At 44.1% G+C, this 14,512-nt stretch overlaps 1 protein-coding gene across 3 annotated transcripts; it reads right to left on the bottom strand.

Moving 5' to 3' along the window:
* Positions 1-5,672: 5,672 nt before the first annotated feature.
* On the bottom strand, positions 5,673-14,423 carry ciao2a (cytosolic iron-sulfur assembly component 2A). 3 transcript variants are annotated; one of them, XM_019360923.2, is made up of 6 exons: positions 14,151-14,423; positions 12,494-12,658; positions 9,960-10,009; positions 7,365-7,410; positions 6,306-6,417; positions 5,673-6,265 (listed from the first exon to the last, which is right to left on the bottom strand). In XM_019360923.2, exons 1-5 carry the CDS (start codon positions 14,272-14,274, stop codon positions 6,317-6,319), a joined length of 486 nt encoding a protein of 161 aa, XP_019216468.1. In that variant the 5' UTR covers positions 14,275-14,423; the 3' UTR covers positions 5,673-6,265; positions 6,306-6,316. The 3 variants fall into 3 exon arrangements, with proteins under 3 accessions (XP_019216468.1, XP_019216467.1, XP_019216466.1); XM_019360922.2 differs by having other exon boundaries at positions 5,673-6,249; positions 6,290-6,417; XM_019360921.2 differs by having other exon boundaries at positions 5,673-6,417.
* Between the last annotated feature and the right edge of the window lie 89 nt (positions 14,424-14,512).

The raw sequence follows: 14,512 nt of genomic DNA on the forward strand, positions 1-14,512 counted from the left end.
TATTGTGACTTTCTGAGAGTTCTTCATGAACTAAAAATGGCACTGTTTGCTTACATGCAGGTCACTGCCTCAGCATGCTGCAGGTACTCCTTTCATCTGTTTTAGCGGAGCTAGCTGTTCCTATCTGCGGGAGCTGGGAAACACTGCCTTGGAATAGCTTTGCTTTATAGCAGTTCCAAACTACACCGTCCCCGTGTGACGGTGTCCTTTCATGTTTTTTTAAACAAGCTCAGTGCCTCCACAATTTTTGACTCCAAAATTCACAAATGTGTTGATACAGACAAAGCAGCGAAGGCTCTTGTTTTCCATACATCCTCATCCTGTGGGTACTGAGACAGCTTTAGCTGGTCAGGACGTGTCCTGGTCCTCTACATCAGGACAAGCATCTTCAGACCACACAGCAGCTCTCCCTGCTCTTCTCTTCCCCCATCGACAATATCAGAAAATAATACTAAACTGCAATATTAATACAGCTTTCACTACAGGGGTAATTTCCTCCCATATCATCACATTTTCTGCTTTAGCTAAAAATGTTATGGTCCAGAGTTTGAGCATATATAATGAGTGCTGTGAAGTTTGAGCTTTTTATTTTTTAAAAGGCCCATCGACCCACTTTCACACTGAAATATGAACATGGATGGAGATACATGGTGGATATATGAAGCTAAATATCAGAGCGGTCCGCTCACACACACATCAAAAAATGTGGACCATGAAAGTTTGATGCAGATCTGAGATTTAGCAGTGCTAAGATGCATGTGGTCCACGCGATCTGAGAGACGAAACTATGGAGTCAGAGTTTTGTTTAAATACCACACAAAACCGAATATATTCACGAGCAGTTCCACACGCGCAGGTATCCACTGCCACAAACCTGCACGTGCAGAAATCAGCAGCCAGGCGGTCAAAGCGGGCGTCACACGTGGTGAAGCTCTGCACGCGCTCAGGTGAAGCTCTGCTCGTTCCAATCGGCCCGACTCTTGTGAAATACTCCGACCAACGACCACGCATCATTCAAAGTCACTGATATCTGCTGCTCAGCTTGAACTCCGGGTCATCTTCACCACGTCTGCGTGCCTAAATGCTGCCACGTGATTGGCTTATTAGATACTTGCTGTAACAAGCAGCTGTACCTAACAAAGTGGCTGTGAGGGTTTGCTCTTCTCTTTCTCTTGTTCAGATCTAGCTCGGTTTTCAGGCCTTCCAACATCCCTCGTGTTCTTCACGGACCTTTCCTTGTTGTTTTTGCTCTTTCTCTGAGCGTCCAGCATTTGCGTGTTTTCCCTCCACGCTTAACGTGGAAACTAGTTTGTGGTGAAGTTTCTCCTCAACAGTGGCTTTTCTGCTCAGCATTGCGATGCTCGGGCTGAGAGGTGTTTGGGGACCGTGTGGGATGTTTCCTCACATAAAGATGCTGTAAATTCAAAGAGCGATGGAAGACAGAAAAGGCAGAGTTCACAAAGTGAATAATATCACGCTCACTTACCCTGAAGTCATCTTGGATATTAGGAAGAATCGCGAGTATTTATTCAACATGTTTTCTTTTGACATTTACATAATCCGGTTATGTAAAACGTGTCCGCTGCGAACCAGCTGATCAGAATCAGAAGTGTCGCAGGAATGCACAAAATCATTACGCTTCTGTTCTGAGAGCTGGGTCCAGGATGTGTAGCATGAAATTAAAATCCCAGTTTGCTTCCCATCAGGCCGCAGCAGCAGTGTTTGAGCTCTCTCTTCCTCGCAGCCCGTTTCAGTGCTGGAGTCCTGGAAATTATGTTTTGACACTGAATGCAAATCACCTCTTCCCCTTCCCCTGTTATCAAAGGCGTCCCTGCGGCACTCTCAGCCTCCGCTGTCAGACGAGCCGATGATTCAGCACAGCAGAGGCAGCGCTGCTCGCTGAGCGCCTGTGCCACCCTCGACCCGCGGATGTGCCAGTGTTTGATCGCTGACGGAGGAGCGCTGGAGCCTTGAGGCAGGCGGCAGACACCAGCCGGGGGTTTGAATCGGGAGCTTTCTTCTCTTTGCCTCATTTTTCATTTTTTAACACACAAAAACCCCCAACGTCACTCTCGGCCCCTCCGAGAATCCCTCTCGGGCTGAGTGAGGTGTCAGCGTGGGCATTAAGCTGAGGATGAGCAGTAATCCAGACAGAAGCAGATTAATGACTAACCTGGTGTCGTGGATGGATCCACTCAGCCTTGGCTCACTGTGGTCTGTTTCAGCGTGTTCTGCCTGCCACGTGATGGTGTCTGTCTGCGCCCACCGGGGACAGTTTCACCACCTTTACGATGATGGTGTGTTTTTTAATGGACACTCAGTGGACACCTTGGTGTTAAACCTCGTGGGACAAACAGAAAATCGCCTCAGGCTGAGACAAAATCTAAAATTTTTAATTGATCCAAATCCGCGAAAAGATCTCAAGAACTTTGAATCTTATATGTTTTTTGTTATTATTGTGGAAACAAACCCGAGAAAACTGTGTTTGTTAATGTGAATAATGCCTTTGTCCCGATGGACCCGACCGTGATCATCAGGGACGCAGGAGCAGTCAGCTGGTCTTCACAGACGCGACTGACTGAACTGTTTGACTCAGTGGGGAGAAGAAGATTTGTAATTTTACAGAATTTTCCTGGAATTTTAAATAATGTCATACAAAATAAGAAAAACTGTGAATAAACATGAACTGAAAACTACCACAAAAAAAATACATTTATAAATGTAACATAATTTCACACACATGTGATGTTCATTTAAAAAGAAAAGATGTTAAAGTTTCGTTTAATGCTGTAACTAAAAATCTAACATCTGATGCACTGAGTGAAGATTGCACAAAAAGACGTCTGAGTTCTGTAATCGCGCAAAGATCAGTTATTATTGGATGTGTTTTCATTGTAAAAAAAAATTAAAACAATGATACAGGAGTAGTAATAATAACTGCAAATAATAAAATATTTTCAAAAGATATAAACTGAGTAATTTCACTCGTATGAGTTCTATATCTTGAAAAAAATTATTCTACAAAGAAATTGATAAACTTGCTGAAAAGTAATAATAAGATAACATCAATGAAGATATCCACAAATTTAACAATTTTGAACATTTTAAATTTCATCATCATTTAAAATCAGTAGCTATTGTTAAACATAACTATTTTAAAATATAGTTTCTAAAAATATCCGAATATTTTTGTATGTACTTTTTATGTTTTATAAATACTATAAAAATGCAACTAAATTAGATTCACAATTTTAAAAATATAGAAACTTTTTGTATTTTTGTGATGGTTTTGTAAATCTCATAAATGTGGATTCTGCTGCTTCTGCCGGAGGTTTCTTCCTGTTAAAAGGGAGTTCTTCCTCTCCACTGTTGCCAAAGTTCTTGCTCTTAGGGGGTCATATCATTGTTTTTTCCTTGTATTGTTGGAGGGTCTTTACCTTACAATATATATTTTAGGCAAAAAAAATTTATTTAATTCCAACCCCCTCTTCGGATTTCCTGCCCACTCCACCATGTCAGTCCTGGAACACAACAAACCTGGAAATGCCCCTGATGAGGCAGATATGACATTCAAGACAAGCGACGCGTTGTTTTTAAAGTATTTCATGCAGTGTCACCACATCACACGGGAAAATTTGAACATTCATGTGATGATTCTCAAAATGCTTTCATCATAAAATGTCCATTTGAACCCTGAGAGCACACTGGGAAGCATCAGCACTGAGCAGCCGGGGTGTGTGCAGACACACTGTTAGGAAAGCGACAGAGGACTCAGAGACTCCTGAATTCAATCTGTGGGATCATTCTGCTACATGGAAGATACAAGTACAACTTAACCAGAGGGAAGCTTTAAAAACCTGATTTGGGGGCAAAGAGAGGAATTTTTAACCATCGTTTTTAGCATCACCTCTATCCTGATGACTTTATTGCTTTAGGTAACGAAAGGCATCATTGATGTCTGAGAAGTCCATCAGCAGCAGACTGCAGAAAAATGACATTTCAGGCCTTATTCTGAGTGTGATCTCCTCCTTTTACTATTCCCCTGCTCTTTCCTGCACCTCTGGACTTTTGTATTCCCCCCTCATCGTCTAAACTTTCCATTCATGAGAGGAAGAGAAAAACAGCAATCGGTGTTCAGTCCCAGTAACAACAGTGTGGTGGCTGTGAGCGTGATGAGTCGGTGTGAGGGGATTTGATGAGGTCTAAAACCTCCTCTGTGTTGTTGTTCTCAGCACTTCAGCTGCAGACCTCAGAAACTGCCGTCTGCAGCAAAACAACAAGCCCGAGCAGCGAGAGGATGCCGCCGAACCGAAGACTAGAAAACCCACACGCTCACTCTGATGTCGACCAGTCGGCCCTGATTATTCAGATCTGAGGTCCTCAAATAACATAGCTTTAATTATCATTTTACATCCTCTCAGGATCTTTACCCAAGACCAACAGCGCCCCCAGCAGCTGATGCGACATCATTGCAGTGGAAAAAAACACAGTTTTCACACGCAGGTCCACCTGAGGGGAGTCATTCAAGTTTGAAACAAAGAGTTGTGCATTTATCTGGTTTTATTGAAGCCTCGACAGGATGTGGACTCGTCTGAGGATGAACTTCAGCTGGGCTGTACTTTCATCATTTGTACCACAAACTGGTGCAGCGAGTCAGTGTAACCTTTATTTAACCAGGTTATTAAGAACACCCTTTTTTTCTGGGATAAGGTCAAATCTGTTGAGGAAACTGAAGGAAAAGATGGAAAGATTGCAACAGTTTGCTGGCGACGTCACCCCCTGGTGGTCAGAGTTGTAGTTACAGTTTGAGGGTAATTATGAGAAGTTTCTGGAGCGTTTTCAGTGATTTTAGCTGCCAGTGTTGGTTTTCCAGCACAATTACTTTTATTATTATTACGCAGTAAAAAAGAAAAAGCTGTTGCCTCATCAGTACCAGACAGCAGCTGGATCAGTGCCAAGTTTAAGGGTGAGATATTTAGCACAGGAGCAGGAGTCGGGTTCAGATGTCGCCATTGGTCAAATCGATCCTACGAGCCGACTTTAGAGCCTCACTGTTCTCCAGCACTTCCTGTCTGTAACGGCGGCTCTCAGCTGTAGCTTTGCAGTCGTAAATGAAACGATTCATCTGCTCTGTGCTTTACTAGAGCAGCTTTGCATGATACGCAGTTCATGCCTCTGTGCGGTCTTTGAGAAACTCCTGTGACGGTGAGGATTTTCCAAAACAAGGAAATAAAATTTAGTCTTCCAATGCTGAAAGTGAACCTTCATCTCTGGTTTTGGACATCAGCCTGTGCGCCGCGTTCTTGTTTGTGGCCATCTGACTGACTGATTGGTTGGGATGATATCGACACCCGCTGCTTTGGCGTGCTCTCGGCAGCACTTGAGAGAATATTGACGACTGAGATGTTCATCAACATGAACTTGCCTGTTATTAAAAATACTCGTGTACATGTGAGATCTTTCAGTTCTGGCTGTTCCACCGTTCTCTGTGACATCATAAAGTTCCAGGAGTAGAAAAACCTGATAAAATGAGTGAGTCTGCAGCCTGACCTATCGGCTCACAGGGATGACGGTACATACACTGAGCTCATAATTACAAACTTTGATCAAGTTAATATGAAGGAACAGGAGATTTATGACAGGAAACAAGAACAAAACGAGGAACACAGGTCCACTTTTAATCTAATTTTATTACCTGGTTATTTAGTAAATTAGATTTTTACATCTTACTCATTAAAAATAACGACCCCCTCAGATAAATCTCGATAAGTGCATTTAGAAAAAGACAGACGCCAAAAAACAACCATTACAAGAAAAGCTGGAAACATCTGTGCTTCTCTCTCTTCTTGTATATAAAAGGAGGTAAAGCCACAGATTCACAGAGTCTCCACAGAACCACCCAGTCTGCACGATGACATGGAAGGAGGACAGTCTCTTTTTGCCCTGCCCACTTCCGCCTGCAGCGTCTCGTGTCACCCTTAGCAGACGACAGCGATAAACGCCGCCGCTCAGGGAGAGTCCCTCCAGCAGGGAATGATGAGAAAGTCAACACACACACCTGCTGTTTGAGTTCAGCCTCTGACGCTGCTCTTTATGGCTCAGACTTCCCCCCTGAGGAGCCTCCAAAACAATCCCCCAAATCCCCCCAACACGGTCCGGCGAGCCAACACGAGGCTCCACCTTCAGGCGAGCGCTAAGCAGTCCTCTGAGTGTAATTTTCAGGCACTATGGACACACACAAACACACAAACACACACACACACACACACACACACACACACAAACACACACACACACACACACACGGTCCAAGCAGTCAGTCGTCCGGCTCGGTGACGCACTGCTCCACGATCTCTCTCAAGTTGGGGTTCTCCATGGCGGCCGCCACTCGCTCTTTATCGTTGATCTGTTTGTTAACTGAGACAAAAACAGAGACGACACAAACGCTCTGACAACTGGACCACACAAGAAACGCGGCCATGTGCTGCCCCCTCCTGTAACGTTTGGAAGTCGCTGAGCTGGTTTTTAGATAACCTCAGAGAGCGCGGCTTAGCGCCAACATATCATCTCTTAGTGTTCCTCAGGGCTCCAATCTAGGACCTCTGCTGTTGCTCCCAGCTCAGGTTTATCTGAGTCTTTGTAAAGATTTCACCACATTTCTGAGTAACTCTGAGCTGGATCAGGTATCAGTGTCAGCTGGATCAGTGCTGATGTTTCAGATTTGGGATTTTAATGGTTAATGACACCATGTGCTCTGTGAACCACTTGCTCATGTTTGTGCTGTAATGTTCGTGCAGCGTTTTGGCCTCTTCATTGTCTCTTTGTACTTTATCACTCTGTGGTGAATTTTAGGTTTTCACTCTAACCTTTTGTTGTATTTTGTCAGTTTGCTCCATTTTTTAAAAGTCGTTCATGTAAGTTATCTGAACAGATAATCTCTTGATATTATTTTTTTATCTTGCACCATCTACTAATCTGCTAATCTGCTAATACTTTTACATGTTGAGCACTTTAATCCCATAATTCTTAAGTTTTGTGTAAATTAAACCTAAAGACAGTAAAAATAATAGTAACCATAGGAACCTGTGCAGAGCTGGGGTAGCACGTGACTAAAACAGTAGGACAGGGTTAGAAGCAAAGTCAGACATGTAAATACCATGAACGCACCCAGAGAGTGAGTAGAGGAGCCATCTTGGCTTCTAACAGCAGATCCCTTCAGGTAAAAGACAATCTGTGGTTTCTAAAAGCTGCATCAAACATTCGTGGATCCTCCTGAACCCCTGCTGTCTTTGCTGAATACTTCTAGCTGCGTGTTCCACACAATCCATGAAAATACCTTTTAAAAATAAATGAGGCAGACTTACTGTCTTCTTCAGTAGAGTGTGTTCCTTCCGAAATGTAAATTTCCAGCTGAGAAGACAAAGAACAAGAAGCGGTGTTAACGGGCTGCTTGTTTCAGAGTTATTTATCCAGCTTTTATTCAGTTAACAGAGGATTTGAAAGCTCGGCTCTGCAAAAGAGAGAAACACAGAGGAAGGTGGTTTAGGATTAGAAGCTCGGAGAGACAGAAATAAAGCGGGATTCCTGCGGCTCAGAGAACAACAGACGCCATTCATCATTTAAAACTCAAGCGTGAACACTCGATGACTGAGACTGCTCTCAGATGACTGGTTTCAGTGATAGGACTTGGTCCCCAATGGGCAGAGAAACGCTATCATGTGGCAGGAAGACAAGGCTGGAAACTAACCGAGCTTTGGCCAAGAGAACATCTGGTGCAGGGCCGGTGTCATGCAGGTTTTAGAGCTCACCCTGGGTCAACACACCTGAATCAAATGACTTCATTAGCAGGCCTCTGGAGAACTTCAAGACATGTTGAGGAGGTCATTTAGCCATTTAAATCAGCTGTGATGGATCAAGGACACATCTAAAACCTCTGTTAGCCTCTGTCGGGCACTGCTGGCCTCTGTTAGCCTCTGTCGGGCACTGCTGGCCTCTGTCGGGAACTGTTAGCCTCTGTTAGCCTCTGTCGGGCACTGCTAGCCTCTGTCGGGCACTGCTAGCCTCTGTTAGCCTCTGTCGGGCACTGCTAGCCTCTGTTAGCCTCTGTCGGGCACTGCTAGCCTCTGTTAGCCTCTGTCGGGCACTGCTAGCCTCTGTCGGGCACTGCTGGCCTCTGTCGGGCACTGCTAGCCTCTGTTAGCCTCTGTCGGGCACTGCTGGCCTCTGTCGGGCACTGCTAGCCTCTGTTAGCCTCTGTCGGGCACTGTTAGCCTCTGTTAGCCTCTATCGGGCACTGTTAGCCTCGGACTTGAACACTTACTGAATAAACTCTCACATGATGCGAATGAAATCAAACTGTTAATGAGAAGAACAGTCAGGAAAGCGTTAGCTTATAACCAGCTGTTGTTGTTGTTTAACCAGCGCTCGTCAGGCTCGTCTAATCTGCAGGTAAAATGTAATTAGGGCAACATCAGGAAGAAATGAGCATGTTTATGCACTTTTCATGTGTTACCTATTAATTATAAGTTTAACCGAATGTGAGATTATTTTTTAGGAGAATCAGGAAGAGATGATTAAACACCAATAATACAAATAAGAGTTTTTGTACCAAATAACCTGAAATAATCACTCACTGTATTTTTAATGTTCCCATGTGGTTTGGATTAATTGCTATGCAAACAGTCAGTGAGAGCTTCCTGCAGAAATCAGGCTCCATTAAACAAACTTTTCATTACCCTGATAACTTTTTCTGCCAGTGTGAAGCTGCTTTGTCCAGCACTGCTGATTAAAATCACTCCTCTAATTAAGAGGCTACTTGTCTCGTTTGTAAAGCAGCTTTAATGATGAAGCTTGCAGCTCTCCAGCTGCCTGCACCCTCTCCTGTCTGTCTGATAACAGTCCAAGAACTCCTCAATCTCTGATGCTGAAACCTCTCCAACGAGCTCATGAATAAACCGCTAACGGGCTGCCAAGGCCAGCGGAGAGTTCGTCCACAGCGGTATTCCTGCCTCCGTTTCTCCGACTGGCGCTTATTGATGTGTTAATGAGAGAACAGCTGTGTCCGTCCAGGAAGCTTCGACTCCTTCCTTTTGTTCTCTGTGGGAACGTTCAATTTGTTTTGTCACATCTGAGTTTGGAGGGCAGTTCAAACTTCTGTGCACACAAACACAGCACCAGGTGAAACTACTAGTTGCTTTATACATAGCCAAAGCTGTCGCATAGGCCACGCCCCTAACCATCCAGACTTTATGTTTTAATGTAATTTAAACAGGTTATAAATAAATTCACCCCTCAGGGGAAATTATCTATCGAGAGCTTATGTACCTGATACAAAACATATTATTGTAACCTGGGAGTTTATGGGGACCGACTCACTGCTGGAGCCTCTAGTGGATGTTAGAGGAACTGCAGGTTTTGGCAAATCTCTCTTGATGCCATTTTTCTACAACTGAAGTCAGAAAATGGCTGAAAGCAAAAGTGTCGTTTGGCAGAGGTCAGCTGACCACCTTGTTGTGGCATCACTGAGAAGCTGGTGCGCATTTTAACCTAGACTGTGACGAGCTCCGCCTAAACCCTGACCAAGAGTAGAAAGTGGGCGGGGAAAAAGGTGATGCTAAGCGCTAAACGCAAAGGTTCAAATCAAACCCCATCAAACCTTCTTTGTGTATTTTCTCTGTACATCTGTCATACCTAATAAAGTTTTTTTAAATGTTCATTTGCTTGCCAAAAATTGGAATTCAAACTAAAGCTGGTGATTTTCCAGCAGCTCTGGCTGAACCCTGTTTGGCCCAAAGTGCTAAGACTTGGAGACCAAAACAAACAGGAGAGATTCGTTGCACTGGCCTGACCACCACATCAAGATAAAAAGGATCTATGGGTGCTTGATGCCAGAGGAGGTCAGGGTCAAAATGTGTCATCTGTGGTTTGGGTGCAGCGACTCACGTCACGCTGAAACTCACCTTGTGTTTAAATGGCAAACATCGCTGGAGCTTGACTTGTAAGCACAGGCCTGCAGACACAGAAGAAGCCCATCAGACACTGATCACTGCTGACGAAGAGCAACGTTAGCAGCAGATTAGACGGGTGTGTGTCAGAGTTTACTGATGAGGAAAACAGCAAACACTGACAGCAAACAGGAACATCAAACATGAGAAGATGAAGCACGTGCTTCATCTCATTTCCAAAGAAAGTCTCCAAACTTGGAGTTTGAAATCAAAGCCAAGTAAAAACTTCTCTTGTGACACATGACAATAAACACTTTGAACCTTGAATCTTGAGAGCAGACTCCCATTCAAAACAAACCAACTTTTCCCATTAGTTGCTAAATTAATCATTGCTCCCAGTGATGTCTTCAGCCGCCACAGCATATATCGGGTTTTATATAGTCTGTTTTGAGAAAGATTCACTCTGTCGCTCTGACAGTTTGATAGAAATAGGAAAAGGAGCTGGAGCGGGCCGATAAAACATCCCAAAATGGAGCCACAGCTGTGGGCTAACCCCCCACAGCTGTGTTAAAAGGCTCTCCATGATGCAGCAGCGCTGTCTGGTTACAGTTTTATTTGCTTTCACACACACACACGCACACACACACGCACACACACACACACACACACACACACAACCCCGTTCAGCTATGTCAGTGAGGACCCTCATTGACATAATGGTTTCCCTAGCCCCTTACCCTAACCCTAACCATTAAAAATGGATGCCTAACCCTTACCCTAAACCTAACCATAACCTAATTGTAACCCTGACACTAAAACCACGTTTTGAGCCTCAAAAATGGCTTTAAATGCCTTCAAAAATGTGAGGACCGGGTTGTGTGTCCTCACAAGTGACTGCTGGTTCTCACAAGTATAGTAGAATGCAGATTTCGGTCCTCACAAAGATAGCTAGACAAGAACACACACACACACGCACACACACACACACACACACACACACACACACACACACACGCACACACACAGCTTCCAGAGATCGCTGTGAGCTAAAAGCGAGGCGTCGGTTATTTCCTGCTGCTCATCACATTAAGAGCGTCCTCGGGCAGACTCTGTCACTGCAGCGCCGACGCTGTGAGGACGTCCAGAATAATAAGTACGAGCTCTGTGGCTGCCAGCACGGCGGCCTTACAGGGGTGATGGAGAGACTGGACTGTGATTAAAAGGGAAACAAACTTCTAATTAAAATAAAACAGGTGGTTACGACCCCGTTCCACAAGGATTCAGTGATGTGCAGCTCTCATAAATATTCATGTTTTATTCCCAACAGAAGAGCGAAAACACATCAAATGTTTAAACTGAGATTTCTACTATTCTCCATGAAAACAGGCACATTTAGTAAGAAGGAGAAGCAGCGGGGCAGCTCGCTGTCAGGGCACGATGCTGTTTTCTACATGTTCATTGGTTTTCTTTGCTCTTATTAAATCTACTTTAACAAGTTTGTGATGCAGTAAAACTCAGATACGGGCAGTGTGACAGAGGTTTACTCTGATTACACAAACTGTAAGCAGGACTAATATTATACTGCAGTATATTTCTGACTAACCTGACGACGCTTTCTTTAACGATAAAAACACACTTTGAAAAAAGGCAGCGTGAGGTCAGAGGTCAAAGGTGACATGAGTATTCCTTAAATGCCGGTATGTAGCCTATATTACATTATTATCACTTCATATCAGTCTATCAGCATGGAAGGAGAGGTCAGAGGTCAAAGGTGACATCACATTTTAAATCTGTATACAGTACTTTCTATATGCTGAAAACACACACCACACCTGTAAGAATGATGGAAACTAACCTGACCCTGCTCTACCTGAAGCCCTGACAGTTTATCCAGCTACGCGTCCACAGACAGAACGACACCAAACACAGACCAGGTGACCTCGGCCGAGGTAATCAGGTCACTGGCAGCAGGTGAGAAGGAAAGACGAGCAGAGGTTCACAATCTGCACAAAACTACGTCGAGCAGCGGCTCTCTTTGGCTCACAGACATTTATGCACTGATGTAAACGACGAGCGGACGCCACCGTGAGAAACACGAAACACGTTCCTGCCATCAGACTCAAAATGAGCTCATCGTTTTATTAAAATGGTTCATTTTCTAAGTTTAAACACCGACACATCTTTCTGTGCTCCAGTAGATGCAGTGTTACTTACACTGCACACAGCATCCCAACTAACAGGAGCTTCTGGGGTGGAGACAGACTGGTGTGTGACTGGTGGTTGTTTAAACTTTTTATTTCCTGATTGTTTTTAACTTGATTTCATTTTTAAGTGTTCAGTCTTGTCTTTAGGCTCATGTTGATTTTTCACTCTGGTTTCTTTTTGTTGAAGCTAAAATTCGTTTTTCAAATGAGGTTCCTCCTGTAAGCGTCTCCTGCTGATCTCCAAAGATTTCCCATAAACCGTAGAAATAGATTGTTGGGAATATTCGGAGTTGTCCTCCTAACAGGAGCTGAAATAACTCAGACCTGGTTCAATCATCGACTCACCGATCAGCGTAGCCAGGGAGCAGTGGGGGACGGTGGGGGAGAACCTGATGATGATGAGGTACTCGTCTTCTCCCAGCTCCTGCACCTCCACACACTTCTCCGTCACCACCTCCAGCTCCTCCAGCGTGTTGGGCTTCTCTGGGTCACGGATCGATTTGATCACATCTGATGGAGGCCAGAAAAAGAAAACATGAGTCACGTGACAGCGAGATTAAAATGAGAAAACAGGCAAAGCCTCGTGTTTGAGGATCAGCTGAAACAAACTGAGAACGATACGAAGAGTCTAAGAAATTCAGAGTTTTTCCTGCTGCAGAGTTGACCTGTAGGAAGGTCACTGTGAAGGAAGTGAGTCTAAAGGCTCTCAGGCTCAGATATATACATACACCCCCATGAATGTCAGGTTAAATTGCACTTAGCAAGATGCACCTCAACCACATGTTTCTGTATCCATCAACAAGCGTCTGGCATGTCTGGCTGATATTTGACCGCTCTCCTTTGCTGAATCAGTCGAGTTCATTTAAATTGGTCCACAAATTTTTGGGGGTTTAGAAAGGCTCAATGCTAAGCCCAGTGTTAGCCTGCTTTATCCAAAACCAGGTCTGATGTGTGTTTGGGATCATTGTCCTGTTGGAACTCCCCACTGTGTCCCCGTTTCACCCGGCCAGCTGCTCATTTAAGCTGAGGGGGACAGTCTGGGTCTTCTCCCAGACCTCAGTGGTGACAGATCTGAGTAACTTGTACTTGTGTGATCCTGGAACCTTGTTCATAAATGGCTCAGAGAGACTTCTCAACTTGTGTAAATCTACAGTTCTGCTTTTTAGATCTTCACTGAGATGGTTGGACTTTCCCATTGTTCCCAGTATTGGTCAATCCAGTGAGTGCTGTCAAACAAATCCTTTTTATGCTGCCAAGAGAATCTGTCAGTTGTAATTAACCATGATCACTAATGAGAAGTTAACAGGCCTCGGCCAAGTTTAAAGACATTATAGAACCTCCAACATCTTTTATTAGAAGCTTTCAGCACATGTAGGTAAACATGTCGGTATAAACACTTGTGTCCAATCAAAATGAATTCAGAGTTGAGCACCCAGATCTTGTTTTTTAAAGCAGTCCACCCTGGAACAAGAACCGTTCAAAGAAATCAGTGAATGCCCAGAATCACTGTGAGGTTCAAGGCCAGGACGGCTGGATGGAAACTTCATGTAGTTTTACTGAGGAGGACAGTTAAAAATAGGTCAAATGTTGAGGGTAAGTTTTAATTCTCTACCCTTTTCCACATGTTTAACCAGCCAAATCTTTTCTTTCGTCGCACCAAACTCCAGTTCAATAATCTCACATTTAACTTAATCTTCAATAGTTTACGTTTTTACTACTAATCTATAACATCTGCTGAAGCTTATTACACACTCGACACTTCGGCACGTCATTTAATCATCTGCGAGCAAAACTGACAGAAAACTCTTACTCGGATATTCTTCTTACAGTGTGTCGGTAAGCATCACTGACTGTATGTATTTAATAATTATTTACAGTCGTTGGTATTTATTTTCAGTATCTTGGCCGTGATTTACAGACTTACAGTACGTATACAGGTTAGCTGACAGTGCAGTAGAGCCGTGTTTATGAGACCAGAGCCTCCATTACCGGCTGAACGTACCGTACACTTCTAACGCTTTCTCTTCCATCTTTTTGGTCCTCAGGGCATTCCAGCTGTCCGTCAGTCCGGAGAACTGTAAAACCTTCGTGACAGTTAACGACACGAGGCTCAACACTGCTTCCATGTTTTAGAAAACGCCATAATAAACGCAACCTTTCGCGGTGACTTTGGCAGGAAAGCTAAGAGACGGCCGTTAGCGTACAGCAGCACGCCTTCAGCAGATCTCTATCTGCGATAATGGAACCAACCAGCTACAGTTAGCATGAGCGCTAACTGCTAAACTGTATACAGATCGGCGGTATTAGTCTCAGCCAATTAGCGTGTCGCTTTCTAGAGCTGGGTCCAGGGAAAAGCAATCGATC

Source organism: Oreochromis niloticus, linkage group LG7 (assembly GCF_001858045.2).
Source record: "Oreochromis niloticus isolate F11D_XX linkage group LG7, O_niloticus_UMD_NMBU, whole genome shotgun sequence".
Taxonomy (NCBI): domain Eukaryota; kingdom Metazoa; phylum Chordata; class Actinopteri; order Cichliformes; family Cichlidae; genus Oreochromis; species Oreochromis niloticus.

What these genes read in the sequence shown, in the direction of transcription:
- ciao2a (XM_019360923.2), bottom strand. Translation starts at nt 14,274, where the DNA reads ATGGAAGCAGTGTTGAGCCTCGTGTCGTTAACTGTCACGAAGGTTTTA. An exon ending in GAAAGCGTTAGAAGTGTACG is followed by an intron (nt 12,659 to 14,150) that starts GTACGTTCAGCC and finishes GGCCTCCATCAG; the next exon opens with ATGTGATCAAATCGATCCGT. An exon ending in GTTTGCCATTTAAACACAAG is followed by an intron (nt 7,411 to 9,959) that starts GTGAGTTTCAGC and finishes TTGTCTTCTCAG; the next exon opens with CTGGAAATTTACATTTCGGA.